Genomic DNA, 25,837 nt, shown 5'->3' on the forward strand with positions numbered 1-25,837 from the left:
TTTTTGTCTTTTGTAAGTAAGAAAAAGAAACGAAGCACAACTCGTTAAAACAGAAGGACAACCTCCTTCTGTCTGGGGAGCAGCTGGTAACCAACAAGCCACCATTCCCAGAAGCGTCCTGACCTCATCATCAATAAAGAGCTTGTTTTCAGGTTCCAAAAACCCGAGTACAACAGCTCCTGTGTATGGAGAAGGTACACACAAATAACTGGGAATGTATTTCAGAGCGAACCGTGAAGAGAAATGCTTCTAGTACTCAGAAGTGAGTCATCTGGCTGAACCCAGCCCTGCACTTGGGACACTCCCTGCAGGCACTCGTATCACATCAAACATTTCTCTCTCTTTTCTCAGGCATTGCTGCCATAACAGTTTCCAAGCATCTATACAATATCTTTGCTAAATTAAGGTTTGTAGACTAAGCTTCCATACTGCCACGCATGGAAGTTGTCAAACTGCTGCCTTCCTAACCTTCCCCAGGAATGACACAGAATGAAGAATACTGCCAGCGCTAATGGTATCAGGAAGAATGTTTTTTCTTCAAAGTAACTTTTCCACTATAAACATGAGCTTGTAATATTAATTAATGCAAAAGTATTCCAATCTGTGCCTATGCTTGAAAAAACTTTTTTATTTCTCTGTAATCTAACTTTCAAAAATTAAAGCCTCTTTTGTAGGCTTCCTGTTTCCATACTTCAAAATTAGAGTTTATCCCTATGACCAAAGAATGTTGTGAGAAATCAGAGAAAACTGAGACAAAGCCAGGTAACAACAGCCAATGGCAAATGAGTCTGTAAATACAGAGAACGCCTTTCTGGGAGCCAGAAAGGGGATGCACAATTCTTCTATCTTCCTTCCCCTTCAGCAAGTGCTGTGAGGCCTGCAGACAGGAGGCTGCTCTGGATAGAGCACCAACTAACCCACCACTGCCAACGTCATGGTGTCAGTTCAAGCACCCACATCTGTGCTCTTGGAGGTAAAATATTCCAGCCTGGATGATGAACTGTGAGGAACCCAGGCAGAGTTCTCATATTTCCTACTTCACCATTTAACACATTGTTTCCCTAATACTATTACTGAAATGAGAAGGTATGAAGCAAATGGAATCGGAAATGAGGACAAGGAAGGCTAGTCTCCTCCCTAAGGCAGCTGAAAGCTGTCCAGAGAACTTCTCTCTACCCCTACATCCAAGGTGCTACACTGGAATGGCCAGAGAGCTCCCTGGGACATCAGAGAGGTCACTATTACGATGAGACGTCTTGAGACAGCCATGAGAAAAGGCAGTGAGTGTTAACCAAGCTGGAAAACTAGGAATCCCAAGAGGAAAGATTTGATTGTATAATTAAAGGCTGTATCCCAACACAAACACACAAAAGGATATGGCCTTGAAACTATGCAGGCAACGATATTGTTTCCTTCTAATATTTGAATATGAAACCTTAGGCTTTTGAATGTTGTTTCAATGCTATATATTTACAAGGTTGTGATCATATAATAAAGGACATTTGCACATAAATTTCCACCAGATCTCTATATTGCTATTAAAGCTTTTCATTCCACTTTAAGAAATCTGCCTGCTCTTCATGTAAATGACTCACAGCTGTGTATCTGCCACACAGTAGTAAATAATTCTAGAAAATGTATGTGTGTATTTAAGTTTAGAGAAGCATTGTATAAAAACATTTTAGACAAACATACAATTATTCTATATAATCAAAATCAGTTAAAAAATAATTACGTATGTTCCCACAGAATTTCTCATAGCTGTATATCAAAAGTCAAGTGGTCTTAAAGCCAAGTGGTCTTTGATAGGTACCAAAATATTAACATTTTTTTAATTTCCCATATCACATGTAGGTAGCAACGTTAGTCTCGAACACATAAGGAAAACACCATCCTTTAACCTTCACAGCACAACAGTAACATCTGATTCTTCAAAACAACTACAGCTGTATGGACTCTGATCAAAGTCAGTAAAATTACACAGGGATTCAAAAGATCTGTCCATACAGATCACTTTTAAAAGAAGCAGAGTCTTCACGCCATCCTACAACTATTTCTTTGATGTGATAGATTCAATATGCTCATTGCCAATCTGGTGCAGAAGTTGCCCTTCCACTAAGGAATCTCACTGATACTGAGGATGAGATCAGAAGGAAGAGGGAAAGCTTTCGGTTCCGTCACCAACGCAGCATGACATGGAAGGCTGCAGTGTGGGAGCAATGTGGCCTTCAGCTGCAGATAACTGCAAATATGCTCTGCAGCTCAGAAAGAGGCCTTTCAAGTGTATTTAATTCAACTTGCTTTTAAAGTCACATTTCTTTTCATGGTGGCCCTGCACTATTTTCATGACAGTGATAAGATCTCGGTCCTTTGAAAAAACATCCCATTAGCAATCTTTTCCAAGGGCCCACAGACCTCAATCATAATCTGTTTATCTGTTTTGTCTACACAAAGCTTGTATCAAACACGTCCTTGGAATTCTCCACAACTAGTAAAATTTGCATCCCTTACTGGATTCTAGCAGCACATTCCAACCAAACCAGAACACCTCATCAGGTCTCTTCTCCCCTCCTCCTTTCTGAACCATAATCAACATTTCTTTCCTACCAAGTGACCACTGCTTCATTCCTGATCCACTGTCCTGCAGCAAGAGAGTAGAGTCTTCATCACATTAGAGCAAATGACAAGAAAGCCCCCGATACAAACACTATGCCAGAACGACCCAAACTATTTTATGTAAATCCTAAATTCATTCAGTGCAGGGAACAAAATGTGTAATGAAAGAAAAAAAAAGTAGAGAACTTTTAACAAAAAAATACATTAGTAGCCTTTTAGATACCAGGGACATAGGTCAGATTATCATATAATGACAACAAGAATCCCATCTACACAAATTTAATTAAAAGCATTTAAACCTGTATTTTTAGTTAAATTGGATCTACAGGGTTGGAATACCTTTAAATTACGGTCTACAGACATTTAGAGTGAACTCCAGCAGGAGCTGTTCCCAATTTTCTATTAAATCTATGTATAGTTGAGAACGATGAAAGGAAAAAAGAGCATTTCCTAACAACTTCTGGTACTGACCTGAGCTTTTATAGGTGCATGTTTTAAAACAACTATTACCCTAATTCTGTTTTATGAACCCATGTATAAGAGGTAAGGTTGCATCTTTTCTGTAAGCATTTGACAAATTATTAATAAAATTAAGATCCATGTCCAAATTTTGCAATATGATTACAAACTGTTATCAACGTGTCCATCTTCAGTTCTTAAACTGAAGTTAGGGTAAGGAACCACTCTTTCACATAAAAGTTTTGGAGGCACTTGAAGGCACAATGAAGTTAGGAAGATAATTTCTGTGGAAGAGGACTGAGCACGGTGCACACGCAGATGGAAAACACAATGGGAACTGTATTTTTTGTGGGAGATGGTGCAACATTCTTTAGCAGAATAATCCTGCCAATCCATAGCCCTAGGGCAATTTTCTTTCATAACTGAAAATGGATGTTTTCCCTGGACTTAAGAGCAAGTCTCTGGTTTCTGGTCTATTGGCTTAGATGAAACAGATAATTTGCACTTGTTTCCAATCATTCCAATATTTGAAGAAAAGATTTAAAGAGTTACCAATGTGTTTCCACTTTGCACTCAGCATCATCACATTTGACTGACTTTAACTTTTTATATAAAATCTTATATACTTATTGTCATATGGCACCCTTCAGGACACATCTTTTCATGTTTTTCTCCACATCAGGAGAGCTAAAATTTTAATGCATTTTTCACATAATTGCATCACTGTGTGGAACCTGGACTGTCAGAAAGCACCAGCCTCTCATGAGACTTGCAGTAACATCAAAACCTGGCAATCATGCATCACAGATCCCATCTGCCTCCTCAGTGAATGCCTCAAAACATCAAACAGCTTGGGCTGTAAAATTTATTTCACATAATGTGCTCCAGAGGAATCATGCTACAGCTAGAAGTCAGTCATCCATGATGGCAGAGTTTCAGTGGGCAGATCTCTCTTCAAAAATCTGCTGCTGGAAAAAGCCATTTGGATTTGAGCTTTGTCTCCAAGAGGAGGAGTCCCTCGCTGCCCCTGCAGCCAGGCAGTCCCAGAGATGGAATCCCTTCCACAGTCCTCCCTTCCTCTGTCCTCCTCCAGTGTACTGGCTGCCACCAAGCACCCAATCCGGAGCCAGGCTATGGGGTTTAGATTGGCTGCTTTTGTTCATTTTGAATACTGAGGGATGCAATGATACATGAAACTCAAAAATGAAGCATGAGTAGTAATACCTTTGGCAGGAGAGTGAGTTATGAAATCCCTAACTACTCTTTCTTTGATGACTAGATAAGAGAGGTGAATTAGCAGCTTGTCACATGTGTGCAGAAGAAATTAGTGAGTTCATAAAAACCCAACAAAACTTCTCTTTCTGCCTTTTCTTCCAGGAGTTCAGGCCTCTTCAGTATAATTTCTAACACTACTGAATAGAACCTTATAATCATGATGTATGTAAAAAAAATAGCAATCCAAACACAAAACTAAATTTAGGTTATTCTTTCTGAAGTTCCCTATATACCAATAAATATTTGATTACTAGAGAGATTAAAGCAATATGTTGCTTCTATAGTCAAACTGTTTTTGAGTACACCTCAGCCTTACCTCAAGCTAAAGAGAAAGCTAATTTGAGCACTTAACATACTGGGGACATCTCCCATATTGAAATATAAGTCAGAAAAAAAAATTTTAATAGAAAGGCTGAAAACAACATTTACATTATCCCCTTATATTCATCTTGGACCAACAGGACTTCCTGCTTATCAAACCAAATGGTAACACCAGCTTTAACATAATGGCACACTTCCAGCCTCTATAACGCACTGGGTCAAAAACTACATGTGCTGCAATGGAAAAAAAAGAGTACTTCAGAAAGCCTCTTTAAAGACATTTGAAGTTATTTTAACTCCAACAAGCTCAATAGCTACGTATTTCGTATCAGTAATGTTCCCAGGCACTAAAAATAGAGCCCAAAAAAATGACATCAAAACACTGAAATGCCTGGTTTTATACAGGTGAGCAAACAACCAACCCCCCAGATCCTTCAGAAAAGGCAGCTCTGATCCCATGCGCTGCATTTTTCATGTCTTTAAGAGTGCTGAAGCCCAGGAATGCTGTCTACCCATCAGTCATGCTCCCCTTGCTCCTACAGAAACCCACGTTCCTCCCTTGCCAGCCATTTCCTTGATGGGAAGACGAGCCAAGCCCAAGCAGTGTGGGATGTCTGGGCCTGTCCCAGCAGGTTCTTGCTGGGCACACCCTGGAGGAGTGGTGGTGCCTCTGTTCACAGCCACAGCACAGAGATGTGGTGCTGCTCCTGCCTGGTCAGGAACACAGAGCACTCATGTTCTGTCAGTAGAGCTGCACACCTCTCATTGACTTCCAGGAATATTTTTTATTTTCTTGTCAACCTTAGCAACAGGCAATGAAGAATGAACTGATTTAAAGGACAATTGTACTGGGTGTTTATTCCAAAATAATTTCCCTAAGCATGCAATGAAATCTGAATGATAGCACAATTTTAGGCAACCAATCTGTTTCAAGTATAAGCCCAAGATCAATACAAACAGGGTGAGAATGAGTTTTGACAAAACTTTTCATTACATTTTTGGTTTTATGTCCTAGTATTTCAGATGTAATACCCTAAATCAGCTTAATATTGTAATCCTCAAGTGTAATCCTCAAGTGTAGGAAGTATTTTAGTACTAAAACTTAACTTTTCCTACTCTCTTTAACTCAAGAACGTATTTCTGTACTTCTAGTACAACTCAGTATAGCATACATTCTTGTATATGAAAGGTTTTGTGATTTTAAATTTGAAGGCCTATGCTACAGAGTTGTGAGTTAAACCTGTCTGATATTTTAGAAACATTCACACAAAGACTATGTTAGTCTGGCTAATGCAAATTCAGACAATGCCTGCAGTAGTCCAAAAGGTATGCATCTGCTCTAGCTCTTGCTACAAAGGTTTAGAAGGACAGAGTAACATGAATGTACATGTCCCGTTTTTCCATTAATCCTACCTGCTCTCTTATTTTCTCCAATCATCTTCTCTACATGGCCATACAATTTCTAATCTTAGCAAAACCTTTTTCTAGGATATTCAAAAAGATTCAATATTTTTGAATATATTCAATATTTTTGAAAATATTCAAAAAGATTTTAGAAGTCTTCTGTAATTTAAAGATAACAATAATAATTACGTTTCTCTATGCTCAAACATCGTACTGGTTGGTCTTACCAGGTATTTCCCAGATGAAATGGTTATTAGGAGGACGTAAGCAATAAGCAGAAAGTGGGAGGTTGGGACCAGACAGAAATCCCCCTCCTATCTTGCTCCAGGGCGCCTGAGGAATGCAGTGAACAGTGAAGATCTCTGCTTATCTTCTTCAGGACCATAGGCACTCTCATTCAGTCTGCATCAATGCCTCAGTCTCACTCCTGTTCCTCACTTGGTCCCATCCAGCACAGGCCATCACTGAGGACACTGCTCTCCCCTGTGTTCATGCCTGTGAGCAGAGGAGGGTGGCGGAGCAGCTGAACCTCTGGAACCTCTGAAGCTGGTTCCTGCTGAAAGCTGCCTCTCCTTTCCAGCTGAGAGGCCTTAGCGAGGGCTATTTCCCTCTACTGTCCTTGCTTAAATGGACATTCAGATGGTTTCCGGGCAGGAAGAACCTCTCTCTCAAAGATACGGCACAGATATGAGACACAGCTATTTGGGGACATCCTCAAGCAGAAGGAAATAAAGGACAGAAAAGGCTGTGAGACAGAAAAGGACAGACAAGCCCGTGAGGAGGAGAGGCAGTGGCAGGGCCAGCACTCGGCAGGGCAGGAGCTGAAACAGTGAGAAGCCCAGAGCAGAGAAAGGCTTTAACCTCACGGGGACCCCAGCAAAATCAACAGTCTCCTCTGACACACAGCTCCTGTTTCCAAGACACCAGCTGGAGTGACCTTCTTCAAACAGAAAACTGCATCTTGTATGAGGGCACACAAGTGCACGTTAGAGATGTGTAAACGCATTTTCTTTTCCTAAAGCAAAGAAAAAATTTCCAGAACTTGAAATATAAAACAAAGAGAAACCCAAATTGTGTTGCTGGCTCTGATACAGAATAGCCTGATCTTAGGTAGGTTACTTTGCCTCTTAGTGCTTTATGTTAGCTAGTTATATAATGGGAAAAAAACAGTACCTTCCCTAACTTCAAAGGTTATTCTGATTACTTTAAAATAGCATGAAGATGAAAAAGGCAATAATGATAAATAGTAATCCTTAGTTTGCACTTATGCAAAATCCTTCTACAGATCTAAGTACTTGATTTCAGATGAAATACAGACATCGTTTGATGTTCAGTTCTTGCAGCACAAGTGCTAGCTCAGGCATCCCTTGCCTCCTACTCCCAGGTGCTGTTCCAGCCCAGCGGTGCCCAGCAGCTGTGCTGCACAACCACGGCTCTGCTGAGCTGGGAGCAGGCTACGGAAGCCAACGGGGAGACCATGGGAGGGGAGGAAGGACCATATCTAAGGCAACATCCCTGCCAAAATAAATATACATCAATCAAGTACAAAGGCTGGCATCAAAGCTATCAATTCGTGTTACAGCTGACTTCACTTGTATAACATGTTCTGTCTGCCCTACAGTAACAAACTTGTTTCAAACCAGGAATAAATATTTCAACACAAATCTGAATAGGTCATGAGGAGACATTTCATAATCCTATGGAAATTACTTGCTAATGATGTTGGAATCTGCATGATTGCTAGATAGATTTCACAGACTGAATAAAACTTACATATTGAATGATATGGCTTCTGTAACTCTTCTACTTTAAACATATTTTCCATGTAATAAAAACTTTCTTAAATCAATCCCTGAACTGGTCACAGCCCTGAGTATTGCTTTCAGCTGTTTCAATGATGTTGTACAATTAAACTAAGTCTAAAACTGGTACCTTCATATGACAGTTATTTACACAGATACTGTAGAAATTAGAATGGAAAAAGGAGCCTTTAAAAAAAAAATGAATATAAAGAAGTCTTCTGTCAATCTAATTTACTCAAATCCTGACCATACCATGAAATCCTATTAAGTGAAAGGCAAAAACCTCAAGTCCCATTAAGCAAGTAGAAATCTTTTTTTGCAAAACAAAAAACCCAAAATTAAACTTGAGATGGACTCCTTTCTGAATGTCCTGTTCCCACTTTAACACATCAGAAAATACATGCAGTCACAGGCAAGGTTTTCAAATTATTATCTGGCTCCCAAGTGGTCACCATCAAAGCATTTCTACACTTCAATGAAGACGCTTTTAATACAGCCTTGTTTGGTCACTCAAAATTGAAGATACCCTCAATCACTAGTCTAGGTTTAGGAATATGCAACTCTATAAACTTCATCAAAGTGAAAATGCATACCCAGGACAAAAATGATGATTTATAATTGCAAATCAACTCCATGCTTTCAGCCTTAACTATGGTTTGGTTGCTGGGGTTTTTTTTGCTTGTTTTCCTTGCTTATTCCTTCCAACAACTCACAGGTAATTACACCAGTTATGCCTCTGGGCAGATATTGTCCTATTATCGTTTTAGACAAGAGTTCTGTTTCCCAATCTATCCTTTAAAAAAGGAAATCCAAGTGTTCCATGAGCTCCATGATGCTTACACAACACATTTCCTATTTTTCTTTCTAAATTGCCATTTGCTGAAAGGTTTCAACTCCTGGAAAGGTCTGTCAGGAGCCCTGCAAAAATACAAGAAGTTGTCAAGTACCTGACGACATTTCTATCAATCAAATCATAGCTCCATTACAGGTGGAAGCTGATGGCATTTGCAAGAACATATTTGCTTCTCAGAAAAACCTGCAGCTAATAGCACCTACCTGGTAACTGTTTCATTCCATAACCACCTAGAAAGAATGGAAAAGCCTGCCTTCCAATCTCATTTCAAGGGCTCCATCGTAACACAGGCCAGCATTTTGCCAATAGCACTTTTGGGAATAAGATACAACCCATTACAGTGATTACAAAGACATTAAGGCAGTGAAGAAATTCATGTCATGCTTCTGGCATCAGATGTGCTAGGCTACTCATCAGGTTCAGCCTAAGCACAAACTGTAAATGCCTAAAAAGTGGTACTTTCAATTCTGATACAGGTAGAAAAAACTAGAAAAAACTCTAAATGTACCCGTTTATGCTCACCTACCAACCCACTCATAAACTCACATGTAAGTGTGCAGGGATAAAATGAACATGTCCTTGATGAACATTTAGGTGACATATGATCTCAGCTAATCAAATACTTAGTGCTGTGCTCCCTTATACAACAGGAAACTTCTGTTCCACAGCAATCATGGCACAGTGACCACACAGCCAGACTCTTCTTAAATGTAGGACTGTGCTCACCTCCACTCCCTGCTCTGAGTACAGATTTTAATATTACACACCAGCTCAGTGTAGGATCAAGCTCAGTAGTTGGGAAAACCTGTTCAGACTGACATCTTTAGTACCTTATTTCACTTGGTCTATTCTGAAATATCTAGCAAAATCAAGGATTTGCAATTTATGAATTTTCCCCCCATTAGCAATATTTAATTATTATTGTCTTCATCTTCAACACCCCAAGACTATTATGAAAACTTTCTCTCCACAATAGAGCTTCATGTTTTCAGTTTTAATTAAAATAATAAAAACCAAAGAAAAATGCCCCCCAACCCCAAACAAACCAACCTTCTCAAAAATAACATTTAACTGTAGAAAAAGAAGGAAAAGTCATGTAAGCACATCTGAGCTATATACTGAAATCTCAAATTAGTTTCAAATCTTTTCCTTGATGCACTCCCTCCCGCTACTATTACTCACTACCTGTTCTCTTAGTGCCAGAGAGAAGTCTCCTATTTAACCCTCCAAAGCTGGCCTACACCTCCCTTGGCTCGGTCTCCCGGCACCCTCTGAGCAGTGCTGGCAGGGGACAGCAGCCCCAGAGCACCTGGCACCACACTCAGAGATGTGTAATGCTCCTGGTTTACAGTCTGTACTTATGTCACCCACACACAGTTTTAGTTTGCTCCAGAGATGCTATGAATGGCTCTGCAGCTGGGAGTGTCTCACGCAGGGGTGAGCAGCGCTCTGCTCACCCAAACCCATGGGTGGGGGAGCATGGCCCAGCCTTACCTGCGGGTAACAAGTGCAGGATCGATCTGCTCACGGTGCTGATAAAGGCAGAGAAACTCAAGTTACTCTTCAGACTCATTACATAAACTTCTCAAAAAACATTTAAAATATTTTCTAAATGTTCATCTGTCACTGATTTCTCTGGCTTTCCAGGCCTTATTTTGCAGTATGTTTTCACCAAGTTGTCTCTGCTTTCCCATAGCACTGCGGAACAGCAGTGTCTGGACCTGCATTCAAAGGAAGAACACAGTGCAATTCACTGTGGCTCAATCAGCATCATCCATTTTGCCTTAGTCACTGCAATTATACCCTCAGAGACCAGAAACTGAGGAAAACAGAACCACAGTTAGAATATAACCAATTTGTATGCACTGCAATTTGGATGTCTACCCTGTCAGGAGTTCATGCTGGTGTGAATGTGGGTATTTTCTCCATGCTTGGGGGTTATTTTGTCTGTTTCTTCTATCGGGAGGCAGGGGGCGGATTTGGGTTTTGCTTCTTTTTGAAGTTTTTACGTGTGTGTTGTTTTGGTTTTAGTTTTTTTAAAGAGTAAAACCCCCCAGGTGAAAGGAATACATACACAAAAACTGTGCTTCTGTTTTATAACACTAATACTAATTTATTAGGGTTTAAAGTTCTATTTCTACATGCATCACTACTTTTAGAGTAGGTTAATGCTTTAACAGGAAAACAGAACTACAACTAAATAAAAATTATCTCAGTGGCTCCATATAGTTGGTTCAGCTGTCCAGAGCACATATCAGCAGTGTATTCCTTCAGACAGCCACATCCAGCTTGTGAACAAATTGATAGACAGGGCACTGAACCACAACTCAAAGATAAAAAGAAATAAGATAAAGAAAAATATTTTTATTTGGCATAGGGAGAAAAAAATCACTTTCACTGCTACAGCTCCAACACTTGTATTTCCCGTTCTAGCATTACGAAAGTGAGAAGTGTTTTTACACAGGATGCAAGGATACCTTACACCCTTGCTCAAACTATATAGTTTTAAGTCAATATGAATGTCTGAAGCAGGGAATTTTTTGCTAGTCTCAGAAAATACTTACAGGCCTGAAAGCAGATTCTAAATGAGCCTCATGCCACCAGTCTAAAGGGAAGGCAAAAATCCAGGCCAAAGTCAAAGTATAATATCATTCACAGGTACTTCAGAAACTTCTAGGAAATAATAATGCCAAGAAACATATATGTAATATTTTGTAGGCTCAATCTTTAAAATAAATGCATAAAATTGTAGTGATTAAACATTGAGTCCACCTCACTGGAATCTTCAAAGGAATTTAAAAGAACTGGATCACAAACTCCAATGTCACTGCAACTTGGTATCAATGTCTTAGAAAAAGTCCTTCCTCAGATCCCTCAGAAAATGACAAATTGGTCTTTCTACTTCAAAATAAAAGAAAAAAGCTAAAGAACATTTCAAAAAAAAGGCTAAGGTAATTGAAAAATCTTCACAATTCCCTCTTTCAGTATATTCCCTGCCCTTAAAGATTGAATTCCTAACTTCTCCCTCCTAGACATATCTATACAGCAAATGTTTTTCCATTAATTGATTCTGCATGGAAGTATACTACACAAATAAACTGAAATAAGGTAAAACTCACTAAGTTAGATGTTAAGGCTAATTCATATATTGATTTCTTCCAAATTAACAAATGTGTTACATAATAAAACATCTTAGTATCCCAAAAATAAAACACTGATAAACAAAAGAGGACTTCTGAGAAAGAAATGTATGGACTAGCTACACAAATCTGATGTTTGGTTTTTAGAAAGATCAATACCTATTATAATGTTGAAAACATGGAAGCTAAAAAACAACAACAAAAAATCTGCACATCTCTAACAGCTGACATGAAAAATCACATTTCCTACCACAAAATTCAGTTCTAATGAGAATTGCAACAAGAGGAAAAAAGTCTCTGTCTCACACAAAAATAGACAAAACACTCGGTGTCCCTAGTCTAATGCTTACGTATTAGTGTCCATAGCAACACCTCACCATTCATTTTATTTATTAAATACAAACCAGCAAAAATAATAATAGTGAATGGTATACATCAACAGCAGCTAATTCAATATGTCAGGAAAGAAAATGCCCAAACCTATCACAGAAAGAAGAAACTGCGACACAACTGAGAAAGGTAACACCACAAAATACCAAGATAAAATAAAAAGACACAAAGAAATATTCAGTATGGGTATACAGAAGTAGTTATGGATTGAGCAACTCTATTTTTTTAGTTCATTTAGGTCTCCTTATAACTTTTTCAGGAACTCACCAGACCCTAGTCTGCCCTAGTAGCCACAGTAAGCTTTCTTCATTATAAAACCAACAGAAATGTAAACAGATTTTTGGCATCAACTTGAATCCCTGTTTAAGTAAAATTACATTCACAGGAATCTTCACCAAGATTTTAGTGAATATACTGTCATCATCTTCTATTTGGACAGCAACAATAGGAGTTATTCCATCTTGAAAATTACAGCTTTGAAAAAACCTGCAGTTGGTGTATAATCAGGGGTAACACGACCAGAAGCACACTAATGCAATGCACTTAATGTTGCATTGGCTCCCCTGAATGCTCTATGAACTCTTTGTTTTTCAAGCACGTGGGTTCTATTAGCCAGAAAGCCAAAAGATCACCTCAGGTGACTTCAAAACAACCCTGACATCTCAGTTCTCCAGAAATAATGGAGATATCTATAGCCAGGACGACATATGTCAGGAGCTAGATGCCCAGTTACGAAACTTCACATTCAGAATTCCAGAGTTAATCACAAGTTCACAATCCAAACACTTGAGGCACTCACCTGAATTTGCCATTCACTCTTTTCATAAGAAGGACATAAGCCTTTCTTTGTAAGGAAAACTAATTTAAAACACTGATCCCCAATATCCATCCACATGCAAAGATTTTGTCTGATACGACGAAGGGATGAAGAGAAAGAGAGAACTATAGCTGCTATGAAGTATAGCTCCTAACCCTTTTTATATTCCCAACAGAAGATGCTCCAACAGCACAGTTGTGAAAGAAATCAAACCACATAAAGAGTTGTCACTTAGTGCATGTATACGAAGATAAGCACAGTCTCGAGGTCAGGCTTTGGCTGCAGCACCTGCAAGCCAGATCCAAGCCGGCATGGTGCTGCCCTGCAGCCTGTGCTCCCTGTTTTGGGGGCAATGCGGCTGTCTCCACTCACAGCCTGCTCTGCAGGAGCCACCTGGCAGCTAACCTACATAATTTCAGCTCTTCTGTCTAGAAGTAATTCAAGTGTCCTTAAAAACAACATCACACTGTTAAAAACCAAACGCTTTATTTACCTAAAGCTCCTACGATTGTGCCAGATTGAAAGGTCATTAGCATTTTGCCTCCAGATAGCACCCTCTCTGAAGATACACTGCATGCTATATTGTAAGGAAAGGAGCCAGAAATCAATGTAACATATTGGGTCTTCTAGATCACATTACTTTCAGATAAAGAAAAAAAACTATCAAAAAAGGTTCAATAAGGAAATGTGACTAATGACCAGTTTTGAAGGGGCAACATATTTTAAGTGTGTGTCTGGACTTTCAGTCTCCTCTGAGGCATTGCGCTGAGCTACAGCTGCAGCTCAGGTAAGACTGCAAAGCAGCTGGGCTAACAGGCTAATCTGAGGGTAAGTTAAATGCCAAGAACCTAAATATTTCTTTATTAATTGTACCCATTTCAAAATCATGGGGGCGAAATGCATTGGACAAAACCGTGATATAGAATCATATTTCTGTCAGCAAACTTAGCACGCAGGACAGAAACAAGTGAGGCTTACTGAAAATGTCTAATTAAGGAGCAAGAAAAAGACATGAAAGGTTTTCCATGATCTAAACACTATTCTACACAGATGAGCCTAGTAACAGCAAACAGCAGACACGATATTTGTAAGTGATCTTCCCTTTTGCACTTAACAGCTCCAGTCCCAAGCCTGCCTCTTACTCTGCCAGTAGTCTGAGGACAAAGACTATTACTGTACTGGGCATGGGGTGGGACTTTATTAGCAGTAGCTGGCAACACCTAGCAGTGCTTTATAACCAAACTTCACAAAGCTCTTGCTCCTTTTAATCTTAACTCCATTCATTTCAAAATTGTTCAAGACGACCAGAGCAGAGCCATGCTAAAAATCCTGAGGAATGCTCCGTGGGTAACATGGCAGAACAAAGCAGGTCATGAGAAACAGTGTTCTCAGCAAGCGCAGCAGCTCCAGGCTGCCCAGGGAGATACAACTGCAGTATTTTGAAGCTAATGCCCTCTGTCAGGAGCTGGAGCCACGGAGCAGCCTGTGCAGAGCCCTCTCTGCCATTCTGGCTCCCTGCAAGGAGCCTTTAGCATGACAAGACAGGGAAAGCAGGAGATCAACACAGCCAACGTGAAAATAAACATTTGAAAAAGCACAGGGACACAGACAAGTAGACCATCCACAAAACATAAACAGTGTTTCCATTTCGCTTGGCAATGACTTCAATGTACACTATCTTGCCTAATTCAGTCAGAACTCTTTGTTGAGGAGAGTTACCTAAACAAAATCCACAAGTCTTTAAAGGAGAAATGCCTTCACAGTGGTGTAGTCTTAACTCCCACTGAAATGTTAAAATTTCCAGCACCCAGCGTTAGAATTTTTGAGGAATAGCTGTTGAAGCCTATTACTACTACTACACCATCAGAAAGCCTGTCAGTCTATAATGACACCCAAAAGTGCACTGATACATCAATCTGCCTTCCAGAGAGCTCCTACTATTTTTCAAATTATTTGTGTTGCTAAGTAGCAGTGTAGGGTTTGTTTAGAATGATGATATTGCATGCATGCATGTATTACACTGCATATTGCAGCATGTGAATAAAGACATGAAAATTACAGCACCCTTGTCTATTATCCACTTTGCCTTGAGACGAGGCAAAACAATTCCTTATCTGCTACCTTTTTTATTTACAATCCAGCTTTCCACTAATGTGTACCGAAAGAGTACCATTCTGAGGAGCCTTATCTACATTTACCTTGTGTCTATAAGGCATTCACAATAAAGCCCCAACGTACACTGTCACAAAAGATATCTGCTAATGAAGACATTGAATTTATTATCCAACAGTATAAAAGTCTGACAGTACTCAGCATTCCCAGTAAATGGAAAAAGTATCTCTACTATATTTGTATTACCCAGAGATATTTGCAGACATTTAAACTCTTAGAAGTGTATAAAACGCAAGCAAGTAATTTCCAGCTGAGATGCAAATTGGTGCCTCAGGAACTGCACATGATACAAGACTGTGAATCACTTATTTACTTAATCACTTATTGGTTAACTTAAAATGCACGTTTTCACTATTACTGATGGTGGCAAAACCAGTGATTATGCTACACAAAATTTGTGTTTCCTTTCTTAATTTTAGATCTCAAATATGAATAAAATAGTCACTGTGGAGTACAAGAAATAAGCAGGATACTTCAAGGATGACAAAAATGCAGATCAGACAATTGCATCAAACGAGTAAGCTAGAAGTTATGCTCACAGCTACTTGAGGAATTGAAATCTCTAAGGACTCAAGAAAAATATGTTTAGCCCTCTGAAACAAGGTGCAAATATAGCTCTAGCACTTCACAAACACACTATATTGCAACATCAAGATACAGAAAAAAGTCCCACCTTGCATCTAAAAAACCCCTTTTTAGATTCCAGCATATTGTAAACAGAGCTTTGCAAAGATGCTTGCTCTTGGACCTCCAGGTCATAACACACTACTAATCCCTGCAGTTACCTTCCCTATCAAGTGTGGTCCAACAGGAGTTTGACAAAGCAATAAGGAATGTAATCGTAAAAGGGGGGGGAAAAAAAAAAAAAAAAAAAAAGAGGGTTTGGTTTTTGGGGGTTTTTTGGTAAAAATAATATTTGAAATGTCTCTGCTTTTTCAAACAAACACGTTTGCTCTTTTAACATGGTTTTCAGTATTTTGTGGGTTTGGTGCATAGCAGAAATTTAAAAACATTTCCAAAACATTTCAATGTCAGTGCAAGTAAAACACTTCGATTTCATCTTCCTGATTAAATGTTTCTGTAAGAGAAAAAATTTACACAGTTTTCTGCCTAAGGAGGTTTTGCTTTCACAGCTAACATTTCATATGCAAGACTCCAATTTCACATCAAAGCTTTACTTTTAAATTCAGTAAAGATTCAAATTTAATCTCAGGAGACTATGATGTCTTAGAAGTTAAAACAGTAAGTGCTGCTACCAACAATCTTTAAGAGATTCTGCTTTTGATAGATTCAATTTTAATGGGAAACTGAACTGAAGTTACTCAACAAGCATTACCGGTTATCTTGAGAGACTTGCAAAGCATTCCACTGATTCTACAGAACTTAAGACTTTCACTTGAATTTCTAAATAACCTTCTATTGCAATTGCTTTAATACTGTGCTTCCTGCAATAACTTTCACTTCTTCTCCCCTACAGTAATCCACAATACCGTCACTTCTCCCTCAGTTGCAACACAAGACATAGCCTTAATTAGTTCACGTTTCCAAACCTTATCACTAAGCATTTGTAGCAATGTGGACCCAGTGTCACAGCCCCCTCAGCAGTTAATTAATTTCCTGTAACCAAATAAACAGCAAAAAACCCCTCACTAAGCACTAAATTTCAGAAAGAAAGGCAACTGAAGTTTCACGAAAATACATTTGTCAACATATGGCTAAAAATCCAAATATTTCATAATGAAGCCAGTATACTAAAGAATTGTTTTTAAAAAGCCCTACTTTTTATTTTTCCCCTCTATTAGCTGCACCACATACAATCTCTTTTAAGAGAGACACAGGCTAAGAAACCTCCACGCACATTCGCTTCTATCTCCTTCAGCAGTTCAGCAACTTCATTTTCTATAGCGCCCTAAAGTAACTTCCTCAGAGGCACAGTATCATCCTCTTGCATCAAATGCTTAACTGTCTCAAAGTAAGCTTCTTTTTTCAAGAAATATTAAGGCCCTTAATTACTGTCTTAATACCTATTCCCCCACCTTATAACAGTTAAGGTACATTAATGACATAGAATACCTTGTCTCTTCACTGAAGGAAGAGGTGCCTGAGTCCCTGTCATTTCAAGGGTACAAGTCTTATCTTATTCCTTGTGTAGATTAGTCCCACCTTCATCTTTTAAAACTCAAGATCTGCCACCTTGCAAAGGTTTGTAATTTCCCCTTTACATCTAAATCACCTGAAAACAAAAGGAATAATGCACATAAAGGAAAAATCTTATTTACAGAGTGATTTTTTAGATTAGGCAGATCAGAAATTAAAGACCAGATTAAATATTAGCAACAAACTTAGCTGAAGTAAATGCATTTCAATTATAAATTAATATCAGATGCTGCTCTCCGGAAAAAGCAGTTCAAGACAACTGAGAGTGAGCAGGGTTGCAACTTTCCAAAATTAGTCTGACATGATCTAATTCAGCTTCAGTGGGAGTTAGATTGGGCCACATGCTCGCAGCTCCATGAGCCTAACTGCTGCCTCTCAAAAACAACAGTTACATGAAAACTGTCTTTTTACTACCATAACTAACCTGTCCCAGTCACATACATTAGTAATTACTTTTTTTTTTTTAAATGGTAGTTTTTGTCAAAGTTTCCACACAATTCCATGAGCACTTCAAGACAGACTTTTACATACGTATTTTATATACATAGCAAGAAGGCTGGCAAAGAAAGGCAAGGATGTTATACTGGAAAGATAAGCTTGTCTATCAGCGTTCTGGAGTAACTTCCTTCACTGTGTGAGGTTGTCTCTTCATATCCACAACACAGTGCTCTTATTTAACAAAAGTTTCCTAAATCCTCTAAAAATTGCAGCCACAATTTGCTGTTATGAAATGAAAACCCTATATAATTATCAACCACATGTACCAGTAACTGCTCAACTGTTGCTGCCAGGGATTTTTTCCATGTATCACACAAATACATTTTTGTATGACAGGTGATGTATTCTTAACACTCGGTTGCTGCTACATTATATTACTTGCAGTGCCAGGAAGCAGCCTTGAGGAAAAAAATAATTAAAAATTGCTCTTTCATCTTGATGTTATTTTAACGTGAATGTTTCATTACAGCAATATATCTATGACCAACAAGGGAGATCATTTAAGTCTTTAGCTACTTAATTTCTATTTAACTGGCTATTATGAATGATTGAGGACCTAATGAATTTGTCTTCAAAACAGTCTCAGAATTTAAGAAGCATTCTGTAGTCACGAGATGCAGATATTTAGCAAGTCTCAAACTAAATATTTGACAAAGCCAATGAAGTGAACACATCTCAAAACACTGACCCAGGAAGCCATAGTTGGCCCTTTTTAGATTGGGTTAAGGGGTATATGAGTATACTGGCTGATGTTAAGATGGAATATTTTTGGTCAATTTTTTGTGAAAATGTAAGATGAAAGAATACTGAATCTATCCATGAGCAATTTATCACAGAAGTAGAAAGTATATCTTTCCTCAAAAGTGCAAGTTAAAGATTGAGGATGAGTGGTTGTTTCTGAACTTCTGCATTTGAGTAGCTCCAAACTCTGCAGGCAAATCTTGAGATCAGCAATAAACACCATTCTCCAACCACTACTTCTCCTGGCATCAGGAAACAGCTATCTTAATCTCTGCATTTTTAATACCTCCAGACTGTGGGTTCTAGACTATAACCCATCCTACAGCATTTGCAAAATTCTAGCTGGAGGGATTATCAACCAACAGCTACTCAAATCTGCCTGGATTATCTTTAAAATAGAAGAGATGAATATTATGAGTACTCAGATGTATGATTGTTTTAAATTACCAGCTGCACATTAAGAAGCAGTAAGGATTAAATTTAAGGCTTCAAGAACCTGTTTGTCCTCAATCTTATCTTTCATTTTTATAGAAGTTTTTTTACAAGACAGGATGAATTATATGTATTTATACCCTGATCAAATATGAATAAAAAAAAAAAAAAAGAAGCAAGCTGTTCTGTTCTACACAGATATAGTTGCGAGACAAATGTTTTGACGTTCTAAAAACAAGTGACATTATCTTAAATATTACACTTAATTTTTCTAATTGCTATATGTTATGACAATGATAATTTGATATATCTAACATGTGATCTTAACTTACTTTTTGTCTTCTTGAATCATTTATAGTCTAGCTACGTCTTTCAACACACCACTGTTAAGTATCACAGAAAAATTGCAACCAAAAGATTGTGTAAAGTAATTGTTTTATTCCTCCATTATTTTTCTGGATGGATTTAGCTCAAGGGCCTAACAGTATTCTGCTGTTTCTACAGATCCTTAATATAGCTTCAAGGAAACATCTTTAAAAGAATAACTGCAATTTTCCTTAAAAATTGAGCTTTAAATTGATTAGGGTCATCAGCAAGGTCTTCAGATTCCATTCAACTAGAGTTGAATTTCTACTTGTCATTCCAGGAACTTTTTATTCTGTATTTATACTGGAAATGAGAAGAAAAACTTTTACAAATACTTAGTTAATTGTTGGCTGAATTAATCAAGCTTCACATAATTGTACACTAGTCACCTTCACTTCAAAATTTCCAGGATCATAAGCACAGTTCTAGGAGGTCACATACCTTACTCTGGGCCATTCAAGAACTATTTATCAAAAATTTAGATGAAAAATAGTGCTCTTACAGTTCACAGGTGAAAAAGATGAAATAACCTTCTGCAGAAGATTTCCCATGTAACTGTGATATGTTCAGTTTAATAATCTAAAAGGTATGGTAACACAGATTCCCACAGCCTGTGCAGCTAACCCTACTAATGCCCTTACAGCATTCTGACAACTGTAACAGAAAGGCTGGAAGAGTGCCCAAGAAAGGTATCTAGTAGCTAATACAAAGCTTCCCGACAATTCTATAAAAATCAACTTTGCCAAGCAAGAATTCTGTACTTAATGTTGAGGTGCCAAAATATAATCTTACATCACCAAAATGGGTTCTGGAAGAAGCTGAGAGACCATGAACACTCCACCACTTGGAATGGGGTCAGTAACATTGCAGGGGTCTGTGTGTTACAGCGTCCTTGCTTTTTCACCCCTCCAGCTTCCTTGAGTATCCTGTACCTCCACGGTGCTACCAGTGTGCTGGATAAACAGGCAGGAGCAGCCCCATCTCTGTCGGATGCAGCAATGGTAAAGCTCACGAAGAAAACACCCGAGTGCCAAATGAGGCCATCCTTGCTGCTGGAATGGCCCACACCTCCATCTCTTAACCCAGACAAAGCAGACAGACAACTGTGCTTGGAAGCAACCTACTTTGCTTATGCTTATGCCTAAAGCCAAATTTGCCTATTATGAAAATGGAAGGTGACACAGTAACACAAAACAGTTTGAGTCAGTAGAAATGCACGCTGCAGCACTCAATTACAGCTGGGTGAATTAAGGACTGTGTTACAGATTTAATTCCACACCCCCCCCTTGCTTTGCAAGTCAAGATAGATCTTTCAGTATTAAAAATTTCATTTAAAATTATTTGAAGATTTTATCACTCAGCAACTGAATTAATTTAGCTTGTAATTTTTATCCTTGGAGAAGAACAAGCACAAGTCATTTTGTAGGAGCCTGGTCTTCCTGTTTTGGGGGGACAGAAAGGAACAAGGAATTATCTTTACACCTGTTTTTCCTCCTGTCTAATTTCCCTGCACAACACTAACTCCAGTCACATTTAGGGAGCCCAACCTTATGACTCTTACCAAAGTCAAGCAGAGTCTGTTCTGCACTGTACAGTGCTGAGACACTGATTCCAAATGGTGATTGTTTATTGGTTTTACAAACAGTACTGTCAACCAAAAGGCAGCAATGTTTCACCAACTTTCTCTACCCATTCATATTGTACATCCTTCCCAGGTTAAAGACTACTGTTTTTTAGCATGCTAAGCCCTCATTTTGATCAAACTTCCTTACAAATACTAGACCCTACAGCCATTTTTGAAAGCACCAGTGATTAAAGTATCAGTATCTTCAAACTGATTCAAATACTGTCATTCCTAAATGCAAACTATTCTTTTTGCATTCTACAGCTGTAAATGCTATCCAATTAGACATCTTCATTTCACAAAATACTTTCCATTGATGAAGAACTCTTGACACACAGAACAGTTGTGCCTCCATTTACATACCTAACTTTATTCAACTTCCCTTTCACAATTCGTATTTAGAAAAGGCTATCCAAATGTTTAGATTAGGCCACTAACTCAGCTTCTTTACAGGCTCTTAAGTTTTGGAACACAACATAACAGCATGCCTGATAGTTACAATCTTGTTTCTGTCATAACACATTAAGGGGTCTGATCCCTTGATTTGGATCCACATGTTAGGTTGATTTTATAATAAATAACTTAACAGAAACTTAACAGTGCTCAAACCAGTACTCTTTGAACATTATGTCAGAGTTAACCCTTACCAGAGATATGCAAAAGAAAGAAGTCAGATTTCAGAGACTGTTGGAGAGAATCTCAGCAGTCTGATACAAGACCGGTTCGACCACTCAAAACTACCTGTGATTCATGACTGAACAGACAGGCCAGACCTTCCAAAGGTACCATGGTGTTAATGAAACCATTGGACTGTTTTCAACAGAAGTCATGAATTCTTCTGAATACCTCCCCAGGCTTACGAAGTTGGGCATCCAAATATCGAAACACACAAGATTAGAGACCATTTTGGAAAACAGAAATCTGCATTCAGCAGTTGCCTATACAAATAGTCCTCTTGTAAGCATTTAGCTCGTTCTTTGTGGAGCAATGTGGAATATTCCTAACTTCATAAGGGAAAGTTCTGTTCTGTTTCCCATCACTGTGACATAAAAATAGAAAGGTCACAGATTTCACATTTAACAGTACCACAAAAGAAGGCTCTTTCCCTAAAATCTTTACACCATGAAATGACAGAGATGACTTACTGTAAGGTGTTGTATCAGTAGGGTCAGGAGGTGGGAAGTTTTCTGTGAAGTTGACATTACACAAGTCCGTACTACAGCAGCAGAAGCGGTATGTTCCATTCTGAATCAAGGAAGGGGTGGTTGTAACTATACACTCTTCAAAGTGACACTCCTGGGGGTCTCCTATATGAGACCAACAACCTGTAAAAAGAAGCAAATTACAGATTTTTTTTTTTTTAAGTAAGCATAAAATTAATTCTACTGACTGGATAAACACACCTACAGAAATCAAGACATTACCCAATTAAACATTACAGAGTGGGGCAAAAACAGTTACCATAATTTGCTTGTCTGACTTTACTACCACCTTTTAAACCAAAACCTGAAGAACTTCTTTTAGAACTCCCCATAGCCAAGGAGAAGAAAATGTGGGCAGGGATGAAGGCCAACATCAGAGGTGTCCAGCTGCTGCCTTAATATGATAAAACCTGAATTCCTGAGCCTTCTCAGAAGAAGTATGTCATTCCCCATCTCTCTGATACCACAGACCATACCAGTCCACAGTCTAGATGAATTGTGACTGAGTCCCTTCCTTAGGCCACGAGACTGCATCTATAGTTTGATGCTTCTTGCATAATTTTCAAAATTCTGCCCTTCCTCATTGTCAACATCACTGGACTTTTCTACAGGATCACAACTTATTGCCTGGTTAATACCAGGCCCTTTGTCCCTGCAGCAACTGTTCCTTCCCAAGTATGGTCTACAGCAGTTAAATGTCATTTATCCACAAATACCTGGAAGGGAAAGAGGCAGCAGTGGGGCAGAGGTGAGCAGTCAGACTGCTCCTTTCAGCAGATTGCCAGATCGAACAGGAATCATGAACTACAACTCCACAGGCTGTTTGTAAATACCAGCTGCATTTTCATTCAGCCTTATACTACATTAACTTGCATCAAAGTAAAAAAGAGCAGAGTTCCTGAGAATGGTAATCAAAACATGTCTCCAGAAACAGCAAGGCCCTTCACCTCTCCTACCTTCACTCTCCCCACAGAACAGCAATGAATTACAGTACTGATATGTGAACTATAGCTGCAAGTTCCTTTGTAAACAAACATCCAATCAATAGGAATATACACTTTTTACTTAATAAGACACTTACTGTTAAATTTATCATTACATCAATACATATACTGAAATTCAAGCCATCTTCCTCTGGATGTCCTAAGTAACAAGAAATTTGAATGCTTTTCCTTTCAATTGTGCATTGATGTCTTTGGTCTCTTTCAGAAGTCATTAATTTCTAACAAACTTTCTGTTCACATTTAAAATTGTTAAATGGGAAGTTTAAAATTATGCATTTGTACAATGTGCAAGAAGTCTAGTTTTGCAGCTGTGCAGCTTTGTATCAGCTGCCTAGATCAGAAAGAAGTGAAGTAAGTAGCAGAACTACAAAACAAAACTAAAGTGCTACATACCTTGTTTTACAAGATGTATGTCTCCTTCTCGTGTTTTTTCCCAAAGCCCATAGCAGGTACTACCTTTCATGCACAAAATTGTGCCATTCTCCTGGGAGATTCGGCTCTCGCTGATTCCATGGTCCTGCTGATATGGGTCTTTAAATGCACACAGCCGCTCCTCACTCTGTGTAGCTTTAGCCAAAGAAAGAAAAATAATTTTTGTCAGTGATACATTCTTTAAACTGTGCTCCCACAGTCAGAAATAAAAATGAGGTCTATCCTGACGTTTCTTTCACACAGAGGGCAAAAACACCTTGGCAGATGTCAGAAGGTGCATGTGCCAATGTTTGAAGTTCAAAGGTGCAAAATAAAACTTTCATTGCATAGTCTGCCATCATCTGCATCACTCGTCCTCGACCCTCAGTTACACGACTGTTTGCAGTTTTCTTCAATGACCGCATGTGCTACTTAATTGTTTCCAGATCCTAAACCAAGATGATCTTTTTCAGATTGCCATCCAACCCAGTGCCTACCAAATCCAGAGGGTTTTTTCCACTTTCTGCTATCGACCTATCTCTTTTTTCTCTCCACGTTACTCAGCCTTTGCACTGCTACTTACTGCTTTTTGCTCAGCAGCTGATCGGTTTGAGTTCTTTCACACGACTACACTAATGACCAACCACAACAATATTAACAACAGAGTAAAACCCATATTATTGACCAGCAGCTCTGGGAAACACTGCCTGTAAACAGGAGCAATGCAGCACATAAAGTCTCCCTGCAAAATGCCCAGCAGGAACACCATAAAATGTACAAAAAGAGTTCAAAAATACTCCCTTACTACCTGAAAAAGTTTTTGTGGGTTTTTTTCATTAAGACAAAACCAAAGCCACCCACAAAAAGTATACTGATTTTTACACAATTATTTCATCACCAAACTCCAAAAATGTAGTACCCTAACTCATTAATGTTTTAACTGCCTCTGTCATCTTTTCTCTAGGAAGAGTAAGAACAGTCAAACAACAAATTCTTCAGAAAGACATCAAGTTTAAGACAAATAAATCCTACATTTGTAATGACTCTATTTAGAATATTTTCATTCTTCTGGTACTGATTTTATAAAATGCATGGAAAGCTAGATGTGCACTTAGATACTATTCAGAAGTACAAGTCAGCAAATATCCATCACAGTAAGAATTTGTACTACATATTTCAACAACTAGATTTCATCCAGTTCTTCAACTCCCATCAAAGCACTGGCAGCAAAAACATGCAAGATGAAGTAGATTGGTCTTTTGGGAAAGACAGATTTTGAACTTAAAGTAAAATTAAAGCATATGTAACTGTAAATTATTAAAGGTACTGTATAAAATATCTCCTCACAGATGATTTATTTATTTGATCATTCTTCAGCACTGGCCCCAAGGAAGCCATGTTTTAGCAAGGCAGACCTACTGCAAAAACATTGCTTCACTGTGTCACCAGTGCGGGTGACTGGGTAAGAAAAAGAAAAACCAGGAGACTTGGATACATGTGTCTCACTTTTAAGGGTGTTACTATTCATTAAGGAGTCAAAATTTGTAATTCTTTTACGCTGAGACAACTATAAATTGCTGCAGTATTCAGGCCAGCATTCTGTCAGTGTTTCCCAGTTTATTCTGTGGCAGCAGTAACTAAAATAGCACAACTTAGCTGATTTTTCTACTGGTCTGGTAGGGCATGTGTGATCAGTTGAGCTTCATGTCGGCTCAGTGGGGGTAAAACTCTCAGCTAAGGAGACAGGAACTTCTTAAGCCAGTGTAATTCAATCACTTACAGCTCCACACTCTCCAAGAACTGGGCCGGCAGTCTGTACTGCTCACCCACCTCTCTGAACTCTGGTCAGTGCACTATTAACACTTTACATCTGGTACTACAGTTTTGCAATGATAAATACATTTATTAGGAAGCAGCGACTTACTTGATATTCAGAAAGTTAGTTGCCTATATTTCATATCCATTTTTTTTTTAAATCTCCATGAGCAGAGTTAGTCAAGTTACTGAGTACAAAAAGGTCACACATTAACAGCCAGCACATGCTGCCTCCAGCAGAACTTGCCAGTTGCGCGCTGTAGTTTTATTCTCAGAACAGCTGAGTATGCCAGGCGTGAAGCATCTGTCCTGCAGTCTCTGCTCCATGACATGGGACT

General features: G+C 38.7%; 1 protein-coding gene across 2 annotated transcripts in view; it reads right to left on the minus strand.

The window, feature by feature from the left end:
• The window catches only part of BMPR2 (bone morphogenetic protein receptor type 2), a 108,378-nt gene that overhangs the window by 30,916 nt on the left and 51,625 nt on the right, over positions 1-25,837 (minus strand). For both annotated transcript variants that reach the window (XM_010406617.4, XM_019290378.3), the window contains exons 2-3: positions 23,667-23,840; positions 22,213-22,392 (exon numbers count right to left, since the gene is read on the minus strand). In XM_010406617.4, coding sequence (XP_010404919.1) covers positions 22,213-22,392; positions 23,667-23,840 — 354 coding nt within the window. The remainder of the gene's footprint in view (positions 1-22,212; positions 22,393-23,666; positions 23,841-25,837) is intronic.

This window comes from Corvus cornix, chromosome 7 (genome assembly GCF_000738735.6).
Source record: "Corvus cornix cornix isolate S_Up_H32 chromosome 7, ASM73873v5, whole genome shotgun sequence".
NCBI classification, from domain to species: domain Eukaryota; kingdom Metazoa; phylum Chordata; class Aves; order Passeriformes; family Corvidae; genus Corvus; species Corvus cornix.